General features: G+C 40.2%; 1 gene segment (V, D, J or C); it reads right to left on the bottom strand.

Annotated features, from left to right (window-relative positions):
* The window catches only part of LOC100385731 (T cell receptor alpha chain constant-like), a 257258-nt gene extending 233640 nt beyond the window's left edge, over window positions 1-23618 (bottom strand). Inside the window, 2 exon segments of the C gene segment in view lie at window positions 23064-23341; window positions 23511-23618. Coding sequence covers window positions 23064-23341; window positions 23511-23562 — 330 coding nt within the window.
* Between the last annotated feature and the right edge of the window lie 541 nt (window positions 23619-24159).

Genomic DNA, 24159 nt, shown 5'->3' with positions numbered 1-24159 from the left:
ACTGCATCCAGGGAGGCAAATGCTTCTGAGAATCAGGCCTGGATACCATTACTTTCTCTTTTCTCTGAGCCCTGTTGTGGGAATGCTTTTCATAAAATAACCAGTAGTTTCCTCTCCGGACCCCAGAGGACCACTCACAATTCCTATTTCCCAGCCTTTTCCTTGTGTGTTTTCAGGTCTTTCCAGGATCCCACAGCCTGTGGCATTTTTGACTGGCTTCTGGTTTTTTTGTTGGTCTTTTGCTGTCAGTCTATGCTCTGAGTGCTCTCCGAGAGCACAGGAATATAGATCCCTGGCTGTAAGTGTGAGTTGATGAGGTTGATAAATTCGGCTTCTTTCTGTAAGTTCACTGGCTAAAATCCATTTGTTGAATAATCATTCTAATTACACAGGAGAGTTAGATAAACCTCACATTGAGAAGCTGTTTGTAATATTCAGGTGTTAACAACACACAGTGTTCTTTCAGACTAGAATAAAATCACAGCTATTCTCTTCTGCACAGATATTGTTGGTGGAACTGATGACCCTCTGAGCCTTGCTGGTACCTACAGGGAAGAAAACAGGGGTGTCTCCTGATAGACTTCCTAGAGGATGGTCAGGAAGCTCTGGTGTCAGGCCTCATTGATTCAATTTCTCACACTTCCCTGAGTAGCCCTGCAATGAATTCTGACAGCAGCTGCTGGGACGTGGCCACCCTTCACAGGTTAAGAGCACAGTCCTCCACAGGACTACCCTCACTGCAAACATCAGCCACAAGTTCCGGGTCCCCAGGCTGCTTTTACTTCTGACTAGCTGGCTACAAATCTGGGGGTTCCCCTTCTCCCTCAGGCTTAATAATTCCATAGAACATCATACAGAACTCAGGAAAGTGCTATATTTATGATCATAGATTATTAAAGCAAAAGGATGCAAATCAGAACCAACTGAGGGGAGAGAAGCATCTGGTGAAATCTGGGAGGATTCTAAATGGGAAGATTCTGGTTGTCCTCTCCCAGGGAGACTTGGGTATGTTACCTCCTCATGGCCATGTTGTGTGACAGTACTCACGGAGTGTTGCTGAGGATAGGCGCTCAACTGAGCCTTTCATGTCCAGAGTTTTTGCTGGAGCTTTATCACATGCTGCCCATGTGGCTGACCTTTAACCTCTAGCGGCCCCCCAACGCCCTGGAGGTTCTAGCTAATGGTCTCTGTTCCTCCAGAGTCAGAACTCACATGGCATGTTCCAAAGCCCCATTATACATCATGTTGTTAGACTAACTGATGGCCAAAGCCCTCAGGCAAACAAAGATACTCCTATCAGGCAGGACATTCCAGGAGCCTAGGGGTCACCTCCCAGTAGCTGAGGGCAAAGGCCAGACCTCTATTTGGGAAAGTTAATTCTTCACAGTACAGGCCTAAACCACTGGCAGATACAACATTCCTCCATTTCCAAGGCCTCAGAGCCTGAGAATTGAGACAATCCCACGTCAGCGCCATCCCTGACTTGAAAAATAAAGGCCAGCACAGTCTAGACTGGAGCAAGCAGGTTGGGTTTCCACTTTGAAATTCTCCCTTCTGTCTTGGATACTCAGCAGATCATACACAGAGTTACTGGAGCTGTTTGGCAATGCTTCCCCAGAATGGGAAGTGGAGTTTCTGGGTGAACTGGCGAACAGCAGATCTTACCAAGGCTCTGTCTGTCGATTTTGTTTCCTTGCTTCCTCCATTATACCTTCAGGCCTGTCACATTCTTAAGACCAATGCTTGGTATTTTCTCAGGGTGAAAGAAAACTAGCTATTTAATTCACTGATTCAAAAAGTATTTTTTCAGTGCCCACTCTTTGTAGATATTGTGCTAAGTGCTAGATACTATAATAAATAAGAGAATAATGGTCACTGATTGCACAACGGCTTCTGGTTTGGTAGGTCAAGAGCCACGTAAGAGTATCTCTCACCAGAGAAAGTTCCCAGAAGAAGTGATATCTAAGTTAAAATCTGATGGAAGATTGCGAGCAAATACTGTATCTCATAAAAGAAGAGAGAGAGAGAGTATGTGTGTGTGCGTGTATGGATGTGTGTGCTTGTTAGGGGCTGGTGATTGGCAGGATACTCCTTAGAGGAAGTACCAGGCAGAGAAAATAAATGTGAGGAGGGTCAGAGGTCATCTGTGGGCCCTGTGTTGACACATTGCCTAAGCACAGGCTCTGCCAACTCCCTGGAATGCCTGCTCCTTTCCCACAGAGATCTTCCTGAAGGAGGACCTGGAGGTGGGGCCTGACTCCTCCCTCATAGGCTGATGTGAGGCCACTCACTGTTTCTAGATATAAGCCCCATACCACAGTCTTCATGTAACTATTGCACCCTGGTGCTGAACCTCTACCCACACTGACTTGATTCTTTATTTATATAAACCCTCGCTCTCTGAAGTCATTTAAAGTTTCTCCCATGAAGGCTTGCTAAAGGATAACTACAGACAACAGAAATGTGACTACTATGTTAGGGTACCATTATACTTCTAGGTACTGTGCACCCACATTATTCAAGAAGTCTCTTGATTGTAAAACATTTTCTTGTTGGTTGCATTATTTCCTTATCACATACTTATTTTATTTCACCAACAGAAATGTAAGCTTACTATGGCCAGGAACGTTATTCTACAAATCTATTTCTGTATTTTTTTAAAGATGAATAATCATTTAAGCAAACTTAGACAATACCTCTTCAATATGGGATTTTTCATTGAATTGTGACTAGAGGTAGAAAGGAAAACCAAGCAGCATGTAGATTATGTCACAGCTTCTCTCCCCACTTATATTTAGCTAGTAATCTCACTTCTCATTTCACTAAGAAAATAGAAGTGATCAGAGTACAAATTCTCACTCCAATTCGGCAGCTCTACTGCATCTTTACCCTGTTGTCTGCCTCTCCTTCTGTTGGATTGGGGCACCATCCCTGATTACCTTAGAGCCGACCCCTCCATTTATGTACCACACCCCATCACCTTTGCCAACTCAAGGACTTTGTAAAGCCACATTCTCTCACCTGCATTACCAGTTTCTGTCTCTCTGCTGAATCAGCCCAGTACGTACATGTAAATGTGCTATATAGTCATCTACATTGTCTCATGTACCTGATGAAATGTCTCCTGTTTGACAGTTTTAAATTCAGGGTCACAGGGAAGGGAAGGAAATGAGGGATCTAAGTAAGACAGAGTTTTCTTGTATTTTCTCACTGATTTTTCTGCTCTATTCCTCTTCTCCCTCTCCCAGGATTCACTGAAATTATTTATAGTATGTGTTTTATTCTGATTTTGAAGGAATGCACATTCATTATACATAATAGAACAAGGGTTAAATAGGAAGAAGAAAAAAATCTCTGTGTTTATTTATTTATTGAGACTGAGTCTTGCTCTGTTACCAAGGCTGGAGTACAGTGGCAGAATCTCAGCTCACTGCAACCTGAACCTCTGGGTTCAAGTGATTCTCCTGCCTCAGCTTCCTGAATAGGTGGGACTACAGGTGTGAGCCACCATGCTCAGCTAATTTTTGTATTTTTAGCAGAGACAAGATTTCACCATATTGGTGAGGCTGGTCTTGAACTCCTGACCTCAGGTGATCTGCCCTCCTTGGCCTCCCAAAGTGATGGGATTATGGGCATGGGCCACCACGCCCAGCCAAAAATCTTTTAAATCAAACATGCAGAGATCAGCTTTGCTAACAACTTGGTATAGTCGCTTTATCTATGTATATCATAAAATTGTAACACTGTCATGTATTCAGTTTTATTTATTGCATTGTTTTCCTTAAGAGCGAGAGTGTTTCCAGATACTTAGTATGGTTTTAATGGCTTTATTCGTATATAAATTGCCATGATTTATTTAACTACTGCTGGCAGACATTCTAATTTTTGATGTAATAAGGAGCACACAATGAAATACCTCCATATAATTAATTATGCACACTTATGATTATTTCCTATGAATTAAATTAACAGAAATACAATTAATGAGAAAAGTATAAAAACTTTCTCTCTCTGTCTCTCTCTCTCTTTAAGTGGTGGCAATGCTAAGAATCCAAAGAATATGTCCTTTCTATCATTAGACCTTTGTGTCTTCATTCAGAAGCCTTAAGCTGGCCCAAAGCACTCCTTAGCTTTTCTCTTAGGCATTGGCCATTTGTAACTTCTTTAAAAGCTGTATCTCTAAATTACAAAAATGACACATGCTGGCTGTGGCCATCATATAATACAGAGATAGGTAAAGGGAAAAGTCACTTTCTTCTGCTCTCCAACCCTCCTCCTCCTTCTGCCAATTTCACTCCTGGGGTGACCAGAGCAAGTCCATACATGCCTTCACTATGAGCTTTTATATGTATAGATTTTATTAAAATTGCATATTAGTATAAGCAGTATTTTACAATATATCGCAAAACTTCTTCCAGGTCAATATACATTGATGTAATATATTCTTTCTAATGACTGCATAATAATCATGATAAATTAGTTGCTATCACTGGGTCAGAAATTGAGCTGAGATCCAACCAAATGTTTTCTAGCCTTGGCTAGATTCTCATGTATCTGAGATCAACTGTGACTCAGTTTTAGCTCAGCTTTGCTGATCTTTAGCGTTCTCGCATGTCCAGGGCCACGGGCTGACATGGTTCTTTTTCATGTGGTCTCTATTCTTCCAGAAGTTTAGCCTCAGTTTATTCACATGGAAAAAAGCCAAGGTCCAAGACAGCAGGTGACAGAGTTCAAAGGCTCTTGAGGTGAGGGCTCAGAGAACTTCCACAACTGTCACTTCTGCCACATTCTATTGATCCATGTAAGGAGACCAATCGAGATTCAAGGGATAGGGAAAGGGATGCCACCTATTCAGGGAAGAGCTGCAAAGTCACATTGCTCTATTGAACTGTTAAAATTTCTTATTTATTTATAAATGCTCTTTGCTTTTTAGGACATAACCAGGTCTGTTATAAAAGGACAAGAGCTTAGATTGACCATTAGTCCCATGATGTTTCTGACCTAGGGTAGGCCTGAAGCTGAGTCCTCAGCACCTCTGGTTCCTAAAATAAAATTGTTCTCAGGTACAAATTCTAGTAGAACTCTCCCATAACTATTCTTTTCCAAGAAGCCTTTTTTTTTTTTGCCTTTCATGAAGAACATTAGCATCAATTTTCTTATTTATTATTTTTATACAGGTGGACTCTATACATTAAAGAAAGAAAAACAATGGAGAGGTTTGAAAATGCCAAGATATAGGACCAAGACACTTCCTCTCTCTGAGATTTTATGAGACATAAATTTAATTCAATTTATCAAGAATTTCTCTACAGCAAGACAGTGCTAAATGCTGCTGTTGCATGTGCAGTATGCATCGGATGAAGTTCCTGCTGTAGGATACAATAAATTCCTCTTCAAAGGTTTTACCCTGTAAATTGTTAAGTATAATGAGTTCTGAGATCCTCTCCAAAGAACCAACGTATCATGTTCAGCTCTCAGTTCTTGTTCTTCATTTTAAAGTTTAACTTTCTTGTTCTTTTTGTCTCCTTGCCCCTAGTTTCACTAAACAACCACCTCCTAGCCTCTGTCACCTGCTCCATCCTGAGTCACCCTGGTCATCTGCTCTGACTTAAGTCATCCTGGGTTACCTGTTCTGTAACCATCCTTCCCGCTAAACTACTCACTCTGCCACTCCGGCTCATACTCCTGCTCTCTTTAAAATAGCCAATTGGAATTAGCTTAGACTGCAGTCCAACCCTAGCCAATAGGAGAATAATACAACAGTAGGGGCTACCTGCATCAGGGATAAGAACCCCTTTCCTTCCCTTGTTCATGTGTGTGGCTGCCATTGCTCCACCCATGAGACATACCCTTCTATAGAAGTAAATTGCCTTGCTGAGAAAATTTATATTCAAGTGCTGTTTCTTTCGTGGCACTGAAAATTTACATGTAACACTGGGATAGAAGATTTAGAGCTTAGTATAGTTTATGTGTTGCTGTGTTCTATAAACACTCTGAGAATCCACATGTATACCAGGCATTACCTATGGATTGCATAAAGAACAGCAATAGCAGTAATTATAGCTAATATTTAATATTTGTTGAATGCTTTTACTGTGCCAGACACTGTGATAAGTTAGTTTTATATATTTAACCTAAAAGGTTAAATATATACATGTATATGTTATGTTTAGTCAAAAAAACTGAAAGCAAATTTATTTAAAAGTGTTATTGTATTCATAGCACTTTTGTTAATCAATGGATATTAAAATCCATTACTATCTGCAAAAGTTTTGTCTTTAAAAAGTACGTCCCCATGTGCAGAAAGGTTGGGATCCATCCACCAGTAGACAGAACGTGAGACAAAACACCCCTCACTGAGGTTTAACACAGACTGAAAATGAGGAGTAGATCTCAGGATAAGAATAAAAAATTCAACTATTTGAAACATCAATCTTATTGTCAGTTTCTGGTCTGTGACCTTAACCTCTCTCACAGTCTTCAGTTTTTGTGCCCATTTTGAGTCCCAGGCCAGGTAGGAAGAGTGGGCATCCTTCTGTGGAAGTCTTTATGCACAGAGGCCTCTCTGGAGACTGCTTGCTGGGTGTCTGTGACTCACTTAGTTCTTTGTGAGTTCTTCTGGACCTCCACAAAGGGTTTAGGGAGGGCTGGGCAGGAATTAAGAACCAAGCCAAAGGTGAGTGTGAGGAAGGGACACATCTGAGCATCTTGCTAACCATCATTCCCAGTGAAAACGCAGTCCTGCTTATAACACTGTGCCTCCCTCATTTCTCCTTCCCTATTTGATCACCTACAAGCCCTGGACTGCAGGCCGCAGGACACCAGCCAAGGGGTCCTGGGCCTAGGAGCCCTCAGCCACACCCTCTGTGTCTCATCCCTTATGGAGTCAGAGGGTTTGGAAAAAGGGCACGTTACATTGCTCTACATGGGTAAAGATGAAAAAGGAATGATCCTGATTTTTACCCATCATCATGATCATACTTTCATTGTTAAGAGTTACTTGTTGAGAGCATGGTAAATATGAAAGACTTTTGAAGAATATCCTTGATGTAACTATTGAAAATGAAAAAAAGACATATTTCCCTCCTTTATGGATTTTCAAGTGCTTGTGAAGTTGAGAAAACACCAAATAAATCTGAAAGTAAGTTGAATGCTGTCAGACAGAAGATATTGTTGCCATTTAAAATAGACATATTGCATTGTATTTTAAAGTAACTCTGTTAAGAGTCATCTTGTTTTCTAAAATTCATTTTTACAATGAAGAACGCCTTTAGCTATGTTCTCAATTTTAGTAGAATCTGCACAGTCCTTTTATACTGATGAAGTAAATTACTCCTAAATCAGCAATGCGACATTTAGCTGTTTACTAATTGGTGAGTCACAAAGTGGTGAGTCAGAACAGCCTCCTGTGGTAAACACAGTTTGCAATAACACTGAATAATCACAGTGTGCTCCAACAAACATCTAACCAGTGAGGTTTCTGTAGCAAACATTCCTAGAAAACAGTCCTTGAAACCATTAGGATAATTTTCAATATTATAGGGAAGCTCTTCACTCCTTTTAGTTAATAGATGAGCAGAAAACTTTGTCCCCGTAAGATACAGAATATGGATTTGGCTTACATTTTATGTGAATGGGCATGTAAGTAGTCATCAACTGCTTCTTTTATTTATCTGCATCCAAAAAATAGCTAGTATTAATTGAACACTGGCTCTGTGCCAGGCACTGTTCTATGTGCATATAAATACTACTTTATATTTTCCTTTATGGAAACCCTATGGAGTAACCATTATTCAATATCCCAACTTTTTAAAAAGACTGAAGTTATGATTAAATGGAGTAATTTGTTCAAGGTCACAGAGCTGAGATGTGAAGAATCTGAACCCAGACAGTTTGGCCCCAGAGCCTGTGCTTTTTACCTCTCTCCTGTACTGTTCTTTTGTTTCCCCAAACAAAGATTTATTGTTAACCCAGTGATTTTCAGTCTCAAAAGTCCTTGTGTCAATAACTTCCTAAAATGTCTTTCAAAAAAGTATTTGGTTTTAACTTGACTTTTAATCAGGGATGAATCAAAGATAGTTTGAGCTCATAAAAAAATTCATTTCCACCAAGAGCTGTTGGGAGAAAGTATACATCTGTTCACTGAGCCATTATTTTGAAATTTCAAGAATATGTGCAGGCTGGGCGTTTTCAACACTTCACTGAAACATAACTCAGTGTGATGAGATCAACAAGCAACTTACATTTTAGTAGGTGACAATAGGGAATAAAAAAAAGACTCAATTTTCTGTCGAGCAATTCTGACTTGCGCTGGGTGACACCTGCTGATTGATGATCTCCTGCTTGCATGGCCAATTCACGGAGAGAATCAACACAGATGTGTACAAACAATGTGGGGAGTGGGATGTCCATTCTCTTGAAGCAATTCTATTTTGGGGTTAGATTTATAATGTTTGTGTGTGTGTTTTTATTTTATTGGCAACAGTGGTTCCTATGAGGTTTCTAAGAAAGTGCTGAATGCATGTTAGTCCTTGAAAGTCAATTGTTCAGAAATTCCAAAACATATGCTGGTCAATGGGTTTGATGTCAAAACAGAAATGATTGATAGAGAGGAGGACATTTCCTAAGAGAACAGCATGCAGTCTAACTCCTTTGAGTGCCCTTGAGGGATACCAGTTTGCAAGGCTGGTATTTACTATTTCATTTGACTTGGCTGTGGCATTTACATAGTAATGGTTTCAGTTTAACTTGGGAATGTTATTTTAAATCCTATCCATGCTGCATGTAAAAGTGTCTAAATGAGTTATCTAATGTGTTTACTGTTTCTCAATGTTTGTTTTCATGCCTATTTGAAGTTGCTGTCTGCCAATCACTGACTTCATTGTAATATACTGTCATCAGGGTTCCATAATAGAGAATATGGTCCTCTGGTACCTCTAGTGACAAACTCCCATATTTGAGGGTTACACCAAGTTCCATCCTAATCCAAGCTATTTCTTTTAGTAAGTGTCCAGGTGAGTGGTTTTCAGTTGTGATGTTGGTCTTAAAACAGCACACGGCCCTTAGGCCTGAGGGGATATACAATACACAATATACAAATTGTCATTTGTCATTTATGTAGGGGCAGAGGAATGGTTGAACATCACTGGTTTGGTGAATAGTGATGTAGTGGGTAAATGTTTTGTAATTGACTCAGCTGTTCAAACCAGGACAGCTTTATTTTCTATAACAACTTTATTTCTAACTCTAGTAACCATTTTGTCTTGTGTCAGAAAACTTGAGTTAAGTAAATACAGGGTTTTCTCAGTAAAATCATGACTTTCTAAGTCAATTCAGGGTGTCCTTGGTCAGTTCAGATTTCCTCCTCCCCTTCCTTGAGGTGAAATGTAGAGGGCTTAAATGGTTGTCTGGAATTGGTTGGGGATATCTGGCCCAAATGGCATTTGGTGGGGTGGAATACTTAGGGTTCGGTCTGGAACATTATTGTTTCTAATGTCCTGATGTCTGAATCCCTGTAGGTCTCTGGCCATTGATTTACATGCTCTGCATCCTTTTTATTATAATTTTGACACCCATCCATGTCCACTAAGTCTCTCTCTGTTAATTTCTATGCTTTTTGTGTGCCTGTGAAAATTCAGCTGCTCTAGTTCCAGTCTGGCAGAATGGGGCTGTCCTGGGCTCTCTGGGCCTATTGGCACTACTGCACAGCTGCCTCTGCCCTGGTGGAAACTTGCAGGCTATTGTCACTCAGGCTTTCTGATAGGAATTTGTTGTCAATCCCTTCTAGTCTCAGATTCCTAACATCCTATTTGGGGGCTAAAAATTGCCTCCTCACTGGGGTCTGTTGGGGGTTGGAGGGCTAGGGGAGGGATAGCAGGGGGTGGAGAGATTGGGGAGGGATAACAGTAGGAGAAATGCCTAATGTAGGTGACAGGGGGATGGAGGCAGCAAACCACTATGGCATGCGTATACCTATGTAACAATCCTGTAAGATCTGCACATGTATCCCAGAACTTAAAGAATAATAAAAAAAAATTGCCTCCTCCCACCCCACTGCTGGGAGGGTATATGGAGATGGGGCACAGAGATTTTCGCTAGTGTTTTACTTTCTTGCTTTTGTCTCCATCACCCTAGAAACTAAGAAATTTGCATTAAATCTAATCTAGGGTTACGTAATTGGTTTATGTATTAATGAAGCAGGAAAGGCCGTAAAACAAACTTCTCAAACACTGAACTGGTAAGGAAGGGGTGATTTATTCAGCCAGGAGCAGTGGAGGCATAGTTGCCTAATAGCCAGGCTCCTCAACAAAGAAAATCCTTGCCCTTTTAAAGGCTTACAACTCTAGAAATTACATGTGAAAGGGTCCTGGGCTTACAACTCTAGAAATTACATGTGAAAGGGTCTTGATCCATGAAGTAGGTGTGGGCTATGTGATTTAGGTGGGGGTTTGATCATGTTTAAGTAAAAACAATGCCTTCTGGAAAGATTCCTCCTTCCCATATCCGTGATCTGTAGATGGGACTGTGGTTAGTAGTAGGGGCCTAATCCTTAACCTGGCTGGTCCCCCCTCTGACTGACTTCCAACTTCTCCTTTTGAGATGCAACGTAGAAGGCTGAAGAGGATTAAGGGTCTCCTTCCTCATTAACATATATTCTAAGAGAACTTATTTTATTTATTTATTTATTTATTTATTTTTTATTGGATTTTAGGTTTTGGGGTACATGAGCAGAGCATGCAAGACAGTTGCAGTTGCGTAGGTACACACATGGCAGTGTGCTTTTCTTTCCTTCTCCCCTTCACCCACATTTGGCATTTCTCCCCAGGCTATCCCTCCCCACCTCCCCCTCCCACTGGCCCTCCCCTTTTCCCCCCAATAGACCCCAGTGTTTAGTACTCCCCTTTCTGTGTCCATGTGTTCTCAGTTTTCATCACCCGCCTATGAGTGAGAATATGCGGTGTTTCATTTTCTGTTCTTGTGTCAGTTTGCTGAGGATGACGTTCCCCAGATTCATCCATGTCCCTACAAACGATACAAACTCATCATTTCTGATTGCTGCATAATATTCCATGGTGTATATGTGCCACATTTTTCCAATCCAGTCTATTATCAATGGGCATTTGGGTTGATTCCAGGTCTTTGCTATTGTAAACAGTGCTGCAATGAACATTCGTGTACATGTGTCCTTATAGTAGAACGACTTATAGTCTTTTGGATATATACCCAGTAATGGGATTGCTGGGTCAAATGGAATTTCTATTTCTAAGGCCTTGAGGAATCGCCACACTGTCTTCCACAATGGTTGAACTAATTTACACTCCCACCAACAGTGTAAAAGTGTTCCTATTTCTCCACATCCTCTCCAGCATCTGTTGTCTCCAGATTTTTTAATGATCACCATTCTAACTGGCGTGAGATGGTATCTCAATGTGGTTTTGATTTGCATCTCTCTGATGACCAGTGACGATGAGCATTTTTTCATATGATTGTTGGCCTCATATATGTCTTCTTTCATAAAGTGTCTGTTCATATCCTTTGCCCACTTTTGAATGGGCTTGTTTGTTTTTTTCCTGTAAATCCGTTTGAGTTCTTTGTAAATTCTGGATATCAGCCCTTTGTCAGATGGGTAAACTGCAAAAATTTTTTCCCATTCTGTTGGTTGCCGATCCACTCTAGTGACTGTTTCTTTTGCCGTGCAGAAGCTGTGGAGTTTGATTAGGTCCCATTTGTCTATTTTGGCTTTTGTTGCCAATGCTTTTGGTGTTTTGTTCATGAAGTCCTTGCCTACTCCTATGTCCTGGATAGTTTTGCCTAGATTTCCTTCTAGGGTTTTTATGGTGCCAGGTCTTCTGTTTAAGTCTTTAATCCATCTGGAGTTAATTTTAGTGTAAGGTGTCAGGAAGGGGTCCAGTTTCTGCTTTCTGCACATGGCTAGCCAGTTTTCCCAACACCATTTGTTAAACAGGGAATCCTTTCCCCATTGCTTGTTTTTGTCAGGTTTATCAAAGATTCTAAGAGAACTTTTTAAGGCATAGATTTATTTTTAAACTTGAAAGTCATAACCCAAACTCAGAATCCTTTTTTTTCATTCTATTGTCTCTAGAGGAATTTTCAAATTCATCCTTTCTTCTTTTGTGTTCATTGTGAACTCCCTTTTCCAATACAGGAAGGAGACCAGGGCTTCTTAAGCTGCTGGCCTAACATGAGAAGTATAACAAAGCAAAAAGGTATTATCAGGAATAAAATACACATCTCTTTGTTACTAGGAAGGGGTCCCAATCCAGACCCCAAGTGAGAGTTCTTGGATCTCACACAAGAGAGAATTCAGGGTCAGTCAATAGAGTCAAGTGTAAGCAAGTTTATTAAGAAAGGAGAGGAATAAAAGTATGGCTACTCCATAGATAGAGCATCTCTGAGGGCTGCTGATTGCCCATTTTTAACAATTATTTCTTAATTATATGCTAAACAAGGGGTTGATTATTCATGCCTCCCCTTTTTAGATAGGGTAACTTCCTGACATTGCCATGGCATCTGTAAACTGTTATGGCACTGGTGGGAGTGTAGCAGGGAGGACAACCAGAAGTCACTCTCGTCGCCATCTTGGTTTTGGTGGATTTTAGCAGGCTTCTTTACTGCAACCTGTTTAATCAGCAAGGTCTTTATTACCTGTATCTTGTGTCAACCTCCTTTCTCATCCAGTGACCAAGAATGCGTTAGCCTCCTGGGAATGCAGCCCAGTAGGCCTCAGTCTCATTTTACCCAGCTCCTATTCAAGATGGAGTTGCTCTCGTTCAAATGCCTCTGACACGTCATACAAAAATATTACTTTGCCACAAAGATGATTAGGATTGGATGTTAAGATAACCAGTTTATGAATACATTTCTATAAGCTCATAGAGAAATTTCAAGTGGTTGCCTTTTGAGAAGCCACATGGGGCATTAGGGAAGAGCATGAATTATGGAGTCACATGGTTTGGATTCAAATTTTGGGACTGTGCCATAGGGAAAAGTATTTAACCTCCTTGTGCCTCAGTTTCTACAAACCTGGCTAATAACCAGAGTTGTTATGAGAATTAAATTAGTTAATATGCATAGAATACTCAGAACAGAAACCAGTTAGTAGTAAGAACTAGGCAAGTACTAATTATTATTGTTAGGTTTTGCCAGCCCATGTGTTAGAAATATTTTAACATGATAATCTCATATATGCATATGTTCTAAGCAACACATGTAATCATGGAAACATAGGCATTTAGTTACCTTTCCAGTTGAATTGCCTACTTTTAACTTTTAAAAACTTCCTTGATATACTTGGTAAGCTGTTTAGGCATTATATGAACAAAACTTCTTTTATTCATATAGAGTTTCTCAGTACAAATGGTAGCTATCCAGAGTTAGCCAAACTTCAAGGTTAAGGGCATAGACACCTCCAGACTAAATCTATATAAGACTTCTGCCCCCAACTGCATGAAACGAGGAGTCAACTACAAAGGGGAGACAGTTCATGCAAGACTACTCGTGCTACTGGCACCAATGGTGAGGTTGGGTATTTCCTAAAGCAGGTTTCATAATTCGCTAGGAAGACTCATAGAACTCATTGAAACTGAGTATACTTGTGATTCATTCATTACAGAGAAAGATACATTAGAAGCAGTCAAGGGATGAGATGCATAGAGCAGAGTCTGGTAGGGTTCCTAATGTGAAACGTCCATTGTCCTCAGGGATGATTTACCCTCCTAGAATCAAGGTGTGTAAATCTCCATGGAATATTGCCAGTCTGGAAAACTCAGCTGAGCTTTGGTGTCCAGAGTTTTTATTGGGGCTTCATTATATTGCGTGACTGATTACCTGTGTGGTTGAACTCAGTCTCTAGGTTGTGACCCAAACCCTCCATCCTAAGTTATATGGTTGGTCTTTCTGGCATGGCCAGCCCCCATCCTTGGACCATTGAGTGTGGCCAGCCCTGCAATGAGTCATCTTGATAGCAGAAACTATTAAGTGCGGTCCAAGGACCCCACCATCAATTACAAAGACATGCCAACAATTTAGGAAATTCCAAGCCTTCAGAGGTTTTCTCCCAAGGAACTCTTGAAGAAAAAGGCCAGACTTGACTTTGGGTAAGGCTAAATTTTTTACCACACGTTAGTAGAAGAATCAGCAAATTCCAGTGTTAGGAATCTAAGTGTTCCCATTGTCCCACAGTGCCTGGTTCACTTGATCTGTTACCTCAGCCTAGAACCTCAACTTTGGAGGTGGTTGGTCTAATGCTGCTTCTGTGCCCACTGTGCATACAAACATCCTCTGCAGTTTCCCATGTTGATACCTGCTTTTATGTTAATTCTCTTTTTAAGGTCATCATTTTTTATCTCCACTCATATTGGACTACAGCCTCAGTTTCAGAAGCACTGCTTCATATGTTTTCAGTCCACTCCAGTCAGTGTTTGAATTAATGGAATCGTCACTAGGACCATCTACACTTGAGGGACAGCCAAACACAAAGTAAGATACATGCCTGGTGGCTCAGATTCATTCATTCATCACTATTTGTCATACTCCTTTGTGCCAGGCACTATTCTGAACACAGAGCATTTAGTGGAACTTAGAGGTTAATGGAAATGACAGATATACAAATAATCATACAGAAATGCACAGAAATTATAGGGTTCTTTAAAACAGTAACACAAGGGGAACAAATTTATGTTGAGGGGCAGGGAAGTGTTCATTGAGAAAGAGACATTTTTTCAAGTTGTAAAGAAGGATAAACATTAGCCAAGTGACTAGAAACCCTGATTTGATTTGAACTGGTAATAAAAACATGATGTGAGCTCTAGGTTTAGTCTGCACTACTTCCCCACTCCCACCAAATGAGGAAAATGTTTCTTAACTAAACTTGAAATTCAACGGCTCTTTTAATCCAAGGACCTTACTAGCTCTGAAGGTTAGAAAGAAACCTTGTGAAGTAATGAGGAAACATCCAAGAGAAACTTTTGAAGAGTTTTCAGTATATCTCATGCCTGTGTCTGCAGCAACTGGAGGCTCTTTTCTATCTTTTAGGATTTCCAAGCAAAGGAACAGAAATCATTATAAACATGAACTCTTCTTCCTCATTGAAATGAGCCAAGCATGCTGCAGTGAAAAAGTTAACCAGGTCTGACACTCAGCTTAAAGGATGCCAGAATGAAAGCTGTGATGGGTCTCAGACTAAACACTGTGAGATGTCTGTGTGCTAAGGGAAAAGAAAGAAAGGAAATTGCTTTACCTAGTATAAGCAGATCAGGATTTGGGAAAGCAGAAGGCTCATAAAATCATTGGGCAGACTGGAGAAAAAGATTCTAGGCTCGACTTCCAGGAGTGATGTCCAGAATAACCCATCCATCAGCCTTGTAAGAAGGCTGCTGTCCTGTCCCTGTGCTGGCTGCCTCCCGTGCTGCCAGCCACCCAATATGTGGCCAAACAGGCCCTGTTGTTTGGCCACAACAGGAAGTTACTGCTCCTGGCTCAATCAAGGTGCTGCTGCTGCCTCATCTATACCACACGGCCTCCACTGCACCTAAACCAAGAAAAGAGATGCCCCTACCTAGCCTGTTTGTCAGGTGGCTCATCTCTCAATCAAAGACTTGGCTGAATACAGGTCTGCACCCTAGCTGCAAGGGAGCCTGGGAAATGTAGTTGGCAAGGCATGAGTCACAGCACTTGGAATGATAAACGTGGAGATGGTGTTCTAATCCTTTCTGGAAGCCATTAATGACAGTTGTTCACTAAAAAAGAATGCTTGGAGAGATACAACAGTTATTATAGGGATAACAGAAATATTCTTAAGAATTAGGAATCCTCAGCCTTAGAAGATGAAAAATGAGAGGAAATGTGTGAAAGTATTTAAATAGTCACAAGAGATAGTGAAATGAACCCTATAATTAAAACAGTAGAACTGAGGTTTGAAGTTGATTAAAGTATAAGGACTTTATATCATGCAAAGCCACATTTTTACAGGTGTCAGCAAGGTTTGAATATATCATACTTTGATATTATATGTAAATGAATTCAGGAATGAGAAATAAAAACTAGTTTTTAAAGGTAATTGTATTACTGATAGAAAAAAACCCCTAGGTTTACCAAAAACTTTTGTCATGCCATACGGGTAATACTTATTCCTGTCATTTTTTTTTTTTTTGAGACGAAGTCTTGCTCTGTCCCTTGGGATGGAGTGCAATGGCCTGATCTCCACTCACTGCAACCTCCACCGCCCGGGTTCAAGCAATTCTCCTGCCTCTACCTCCCGAGTAGCTGGGATCACAGGTGTGTGCTACCACGCCAAGCTAATATTTTGTATTTTTAGTAGAGACAGGGTTTTGCCATGTTGACCAAACTGGTCTTGAACTCCTGACCTCAGGTAATCCACCTGCCTCGGCCTCCTAAAGTGCTGGAATTACAGACCTGAGCCACTGCAACTGGCCTCTTGTCTTTACTCTTTATCTAAGCCAGACAGGGCTGTTTAGTCAATATTTATATGAAATGATTCTTTCTTTGAAAACGGACAACAATGATAAGTGACTACAGTCAGAGAAAATAAGGTATATGAAATATTAATTAAAGAATTAAGAAATACATGGCTAAGCAATAAACTCTCTTCTAAATTCTAGACATACTTTCCTTTAATCCTTTTGAATAGTTCTTCCCCCCACCACCATCCACCTCGGGTAGTTTCCACGTGTGTGGGCAGATGAGCATTCTGTTGAATACTTGAGGGCATCCTTGGCAGATATCTAGGTCCTCTCTGTGCCCCTCTCTCCTCTCACATATTCTGTACTATGAACTTTAGCTGTATTAGTCTTCTCTGTCTCAGCTCTGTTGCCTCAAATCAGGGAACCTACCAGGTTCTGCCTCAGTTTCCCCTCTATGTGCTGTGGCCTAGAAACTGTCTCAAGGCAATAAGCTGGAGCTATATTAGGGCTCGCCTCATTTGTTTCCCATCTCTCAGGATCATGGGTATTTATTGGTTGGTGTACTGTGTTTTGGAAATTGTTGATGTATGTAATTTGTTTGGAGCTTTCTGAGTTGCTGTTATTTCAAGTGGAAGGGTAAATCTGGTTCCTGTTATTTCAGCTTGGCTGAAAACAGAAGTTTAGATAAAATGATTTTTAGTTATTACATCCATTAGGTAAATGTGCCCCCAATTTTTGAATCAACTCCTTTGTTAGATATTGGGGTATCTTTTCCTTCTCCACTCATTTAAATAAAGCTCTCACCAACATTTAAAAAACAAATCTTTGTATCTATTTGACAATTTTCTTAAGAAAGGAGGAATTTCTACAGGTGGAATTACTGGGTCAGAGTGTAAGGACTCTTTGATGTATATTGCCATATAATTTTCAGGGACTGTGAAGTAGTTTTCTGTACAATGGAAATGGACCCTGGGGCTAGTGGTTACCAGCAGTAGATCCAAGGGAGGAAATCATCTGGTGCTCTTGAGGTCTGTACTTGTCTCTATGTCTCAGTTTGCCAAGTCAGTGTATATTATGGGTCCTAATCTATAAGGGTCTTCCACTACTTGTCTCTTGGACTCAACATTCTTTCACAGGCAGTGTTAAAGGAGGTTTTCTGCTTATCCTCCTATGCTTGACTTGAATCTGGCAGGATCTGCAGTAAATCTAGCAGAAAATTTCTGGCAGATTCAAGTTTTCCCACAGAGTTCCTTTGCACACGCAGCTTTACCAGCTCAAATCAGTTTTGACTTTAATTCCCAGTTGTGGGACCACCTCTTTTCCGATCTCAAAATTCGATTCTATATTACCGAATTGGTTTAGTATAAAGCCTTAGCATTCTGCTGTCTTATAATATTGAACTTTAATGCTTTAGCTATGAGCTAAGAATGGACCTTTAAAACATGACTTTGTAAAAATACAAACCAGTACTATATTATCATATAGCTTACATTAAGTTTTTAAATAACCCACATAATGTATTAGTTAAAACACTTGTTCATAGTGCCTAGAATTGCAACTCCGCTCTATTAGCCATTGCAAGTACCCAGCCCACCTGAAAGGAAAATAAAAAAAATAAATAAATCAGAGAATGAAAATGTAATGTCATCATATTTCAGGGGAAATGATGGAGCTGAGAGTGAATAATCTGAGGTTGAAGAGAGTATTCCATACTTATTAGTACTTCAAAAGAAATGTTCACGTTGTAGTTAATTACAGTTGAAATCAAGTATAAAAGTTTATATATACAGTAACTTGACATCACTGGGTTCATCATTCCCTGGAATATTTTCTTCTCAATATACTAAAGAAAAATTTTCTTCTAAAAATCTTTAGTTTTATAATAAAATCACCTAGAAATCCAGATTTTTTTCTGAAAATTTTATCCCTTACTAGATATGGAGCATATCTATTTTATATACTTTGTACACAAAATGGTAATATCACTGATATTTCTGATTATAAAGATATTGCCAAATTAGAATGTAAAATTCAAATAAGATTCAAATTCAGATACAATGTTTGGCCAGTGGTGAAAATAGTGTTAGTTTAAGAAATTAGTAGAATAGAACATACATTCTGAGAAATAGACAGCTGAGAAAAATGTTGACCAATGACCAAATGAATAAAAACTTTTCTCGGAGAGAGGATGGATACTAGGGGACGGCTTGGCTCAGCAAGGTGAGAAATGCATGTTTCTGGGGGATGTTGGAAAGCAAGCTCTTTGAAGGTTCTAAAAACTGGGTTTAGGCCGGGCGCGGTGGCTCAAGCCTGTAATCCCAGCACTTTGGGAGGCCGAGGCGGGTGGATCACGAGGTCAAGAGATCGAGACCATCCTGGTCAACATGGTGAAACCCCGTCTCTACTAAAAATTACAAAAAATTAGCTGGGCACGGTGGCGCGTGCCTGTAATCCCAGCTACTCAGGAGGCTGAGGCAGGAGAATTGCCTGAACCCAGGGGGCGGAGGTTGCGGTGAGCCGAGATTGCGCCATTGCACTCCAGCCTGGGTAACAAGAGTGAAACTCCGTCTCAAAAAAAAAAAACAAAAAAAACCCAAAAAAAACAAAAAACAAAAACTGGGTTTAGAGACAGGAGAATATTTAGTTAAGCTGAGGGACGGGAAGGTTGCAAAGCCAGAATAATAAGGACAACCAGGTACGTGGGTAGTAATTTCGTGCTGACTGAATTGCATAGCAGTTTGGATAAGTATGGGATAGAAAACTGTTGTCTTGGAGTGTATTAGGATAATATTTCTTGTTCATTTAATTTCACATATAAATATAATTCCTTGATAATGTTAATTTTTGTTTGTTTAAAAATTTTCGCTTTTTAAAAGGCATTCATTTTCATGATCTAATTCAGATTAGATCATGATTTCTTTTGATAAGAGTAGAGTGTATATTATTATCCTGATTTTCCAGGTTATAAACTGAAGCTGAAAGTGGAGATGTGCCTTCAGAGTTATGCTACCCGGCTAGCTGCAAAACTGGGATTAAGACTCCAGTGTTTTTTCCTACTAAATTGTGCAAGGAGTCATTTTAACAGAAGTCTGAAATAACTATTATATTCACTTATTCTTCCAAAAACCACTTGTTGGCCTCCTTCTAGATATCAGGACTGGGCAGTTTGCAAAAGAAACATCAGGGATCAAGAAACACAAGTGATGTCCTCACAGACTTTACATTCTTGGTGAGGTGAGAAAATCAAGTAACTAAAAAAAGAAGCTATATATAAGGACATAGAAAGAAAGTTAGCAAGGCTAAGTCACTTCTGATTAAAAAGAGGAAATTTAATTCCACACAATTTTTTTTTCTTCAGTTTCTACTATTGTTAAATACCTGCTAATCCCTTTGTGGATACAAAAATGGACAAAACACAGCCCTTGACGTCAAGAAACTCTCATTATCAGAGCAGAGGACAAAGCAGGGTAGATCACTGAGAATCTTCCTGGCTCTAGAAACTGTTAAGCAATAGGGACACTGTAATGACTAAGACATGGTTCCTGCCCTCATAGAGTTTGTGGTCTATTAATTTTACCAGCTGCCTGACTGACGGAAATGAGGTTTGAAGTCAGAAACGTCAGACCAGACTGAGTTTCTCTGAAGAGGGTTCTAATGGTTTCCACACCAGCTGGGAGCTGGTGCCTGGTCAGTGCTATCTAAGCACCTACTGAGGTGCTGAAGGACAGATACAGGAGAAGGAAAACTGACCAAGGCAGTGGTTTCTACTAGTTCATTCATTTGACTACGGGAGGACATTGACTTCTACCAGAAACAATTTGAATTGCTAGGTTTGGCACCTGAGATTCTTTCTGTGACCATAGTGTCCACACAGTAAACTCTGGGGATGCTGAGAAAACTGAGACAAATAAGTCTGCCTCTGTGAATAATCTTGCTAACTATATGAGGAAACTTTTATCCGTGTTTATGTTTTCTTGATTTTTACTTGTGCATTTCTTCGACGGAAAAATGTCTTGGCTTTCAGGAAAGACCAGTGAACTCTCAGAGGAACAAGACTTCTTATTCTATTTCATAAGAACAGTTTATTTTGTTTTCCCTCTCTGTTAGGGCCAGCATCTTTTGTATCTTCTCTCTGTCTCACCCTGTAATTCCACTTGGACCCTCCAATCCCAGCACTCTTTCTTTCAGGAAAGGAACACAGGTGTGTCCAGTATTTCTTAAAAGCAGGAAGCTAGGAACATGTATCATCAATAGAGAAGCTGCAGTCAGTAGTCACTGGGACAGCTATCTAGGCCAGGATCTAGGGCTTTCGAAGGGGATGAAGCACTACTGAGAGCAGACGGGCAGGGTTGTGTCTTCTGACTTCATGTCCTCTCTGTTCACAAGGAGAAAAGGCATGTCTTAGCTTAGATTCCCTTAAAAGCTGAGTCTGAGATAAAGGTTTGCATGCAGGGCATTTTTGGGAAATGATCTCAGGGAGCAAGAGTGAGGGATCAAGGGAGTAGATTTGGGTAGTGGAGAAAGCCGAAGGAATGGTGCATGATTCTGACATGACCTTCTGAAGACTCTTTTAGAATATGCCTCAGACTTTTCCTCTGCAGGACATGGGGGAGGGCTGGTACCATTTACTCATTTATTTCTCCCATTGTTCAAAAGTGAGCCCATTCTCCTTTTTCTTTCTTCTTCTTCCTCTCCCTTTTTTTCTCTCTACTATTTTTCTTTGGGAAATGAGATCCAAAATGCAAGAAAGCCGACTTGGAAGAGTGGTGCTAAAATGTCTAGGATCACATTTATGCATATAGAGCAGTCAGTTCACATAGGGAAACGAATGGTCAAGGGAAAGGGAATCTTTAGGGGCAAAAAAAGAAAGAAATTAAGGTTCTTGAAGCATTTGAGAGAAATTATTAATAAATGTTTTTACTACTCTGTTGAAGAACTTAGAAAAAATTGGACACTGACATAGAATAAATGAAAAAAATGTAATTATTAACTAAGAAAATACATTGTATCAGAAAAAAATATGTAAATTCATAGTTGTCATTTTGGCTGGATGGTGGCTTTGGTCATAATCATATATGCACTGTCTACTGAACCCAGCTTATGATACACATAAAACTACGTTGGGAAGGTGAGAGTAGTGGCATGCTGCCATGGAAGGAAGTCGATAGATAATGGTCAATAATGATACATCAAGAGTGTATACATATTATTTAGAAATTGCTAGAATGGATTTGAATTGGAAGGTGGGGGTAGAGCATGGTATTTCTGTTTTCTTCATGGGCTAAGGAAAGAACTGAACTTCATAATACTATTGGCTTTTTAGATATGTGCAGGTAGTATTTTGATTTAAAAATTCTTTGATTTAAAAAAATAATGTAGCTATAATTTAATATATATGATTAATGTTGAGTAATAAGAATTATAATAATAAAACTTACTTTGATATAAGAATTCCACTGGGGAATCCCAGCACTTTGGGAGGCCGAGGCGGGCGGATCACAAGGTCAGGAGATCGAGATCATCCTGGCCAACATGGTGAAACCCCGTCTCTACTAAAAATACAAAAATTAGCTGGGCATGGTGGCGCGTGCCTGTAATCCCAGCTACTCAGGAGGCTGAGGCAGGAGAATTGCCTGAACCCAGGAGGCGGAGGTTGCAGTGAGCCGAGATTGCGCCACTGCACTCCAGCCTGGCGCCTGGCTACAGAGCAAGACTCTGTCTCAGAAAAAAAAAATTCCACTGGGGTTGGAAATAATAACATTAAGAATCCTTGGGGGATATAGAGAACCATTGATGTAGATACACTGGGTTCGATGTTTTTCTTCATGAATTTCCACAACTGCAAGTTTCCATTAGAGATCTCCACATGAAAACTTAGAACCTGTGCTTTTTTCCAAATAAGTCACTGAGCTTCCCCAGAAGCACCTCTTACCAGTCTTTCATTTCCACTCCAGGAACCAAACCATAGAGTCATCCTTCTATCATGTTTTCTGCAGCTAGTCTCTGTTTTTCCTAACAGTATTAAAAAGGCCAAGTGCTGGGCATAGGAAAGAATCTGAAAACTAAAATTATTGTAAGGTGCTTATTATTTATACTCCACATACTTCTTCAACAATTTGTGGTATTAACCCATAGTGAGTATTAGCAAACTCACAGCACATCTAAAATTAATATTAATAATTGATATCCTTTATGTAACACTACGTTCCAAGAAATGTGTCAAGCACTTTGTGTATATTACCTCACATAATCCACACAACTGGGGTTACGTACTATGTTTAACACTGTTTCCTTTTTATAGGAGAGAAAACTGAGGCACAGAGAAGTAAGTTGGTCAAGATCATTCAGTTAATAAGTAGCAGAATTGGGATTTTTATACCCTGTATATTTTACTTCCAAGGTAAAAATCACATATTTTCTGGTTAACATACTTGGTGATGATGTTGTAGAGAAGAGAGATGGTCTGGAAAGGGAGAATATGTATTTTAAAAACTTAAAACTTTCTACATCATCTGTCTGAGGATAGAGACAGACAAGTGTGAAAGACAGGAGTGAGAAATGATGCCTCAACTTTAGAGTTTATGTATGGGCTCCAGGTGCCTGGGGAGCACTGTGTCCCACAGCGCAGATGTAGATGGCAGAGTCTCTGGGCTGGGAGGCTGTGATGTGCAGCGAGCTGTGTTTTTCCTGTAGGTTTATTGTGGCAGTTAATCTTCCATGCTTCTTATTCTCTGAGCTCAGCTTAAACAAGGAAACAATGCCTCCTCCTGGATGCTGTTGCAGCCACTGTAAGGTGGTTATTCCTATCGAGTAGCTGCAGTTGATTGTGACAAATTCTCCTTCCTGGACAGTCAGGTCCTGAGGACTCTGCTGCACTTCATTTTTGGCAGCAGTTACACCTGTTCTCAAAGACATAATCAGATACAGAATAGTACAATTATTGCAACATTTATACATCTTTCTTTACACATTTTCAGGAGGGCACTCCAGATTAGCCAGTTGGAATCCCTTCTCTCCCCTCCCCAGAATTTTGAAAAGGATCTCATGTCCTGAAACTCCCCAACTTACAGCTTAGCCGAAGCCACAAAATAGCTGACAAAAAATGCCAGTTCTTCACCATTATTACCGCAGTAGAAGCTCACACAGGTCTCTGTTGGAGGATTTTGGAATATATGTTAGTTGGACAAAGGAGTCTTTTATTATTAAAACATCTCTACATTTACATTAGAAATCAAAGGGGATTCCCCATCAGATGCAGCAGAAATGCACATTTAAGAACTATTTACAGTTTTACCTGCAAAGTGAACCATCCACGATCTTTTAAATGTAACACTCACATTGCCACCTAGTGGCAAGATGCACAGACATTTATTACGCGGCTCAAATACTTGGGCCCAGGAGTTTGAGGATACAGTGAGCTATGATCATGTTACTCCACTCCAGCCTGGAGCAAGACCCTGTCTCTAAAACAAACGAACAAACAGCCCCTCCCACCCACAATACAGATCGAGAACCAAACTTAGCCTCCTCCTACTAGGAGTCCTGGGAGTAAGGTGGGATAATGTGGGGGAATAGAAGTCTGGTGATTCTTTGACTTCAGCCAGCGATGATAGATCAAGTAAAGTAGCTGCATTTCACACTGTGTCTTTTGAACAGATCTGTTCTTTTTTGTAAAGGTGTCCTTATAGATATTTCTGGTTTCTTTATATGACATCCC

This window comes from Callithrix jacchus, chromosome 8 (genome assembly GCF_049354715.1).
Source record: "Callithrix jacchus isolate 240 chromosome 8, calJac240_pri, whole genome shotgun sequence".
In the NCBI taxonomy this organism is placed as follows: Eukaryota; Metazoa; Chordata; class Mammalia; order Primates; family Cebidae; genus Callithrix; species Callithrix jacchus.
Note: the sequence above shows the minus strand (reverse complement) of the source record. Positions and strands in the feature narration are given on the sequence as shown.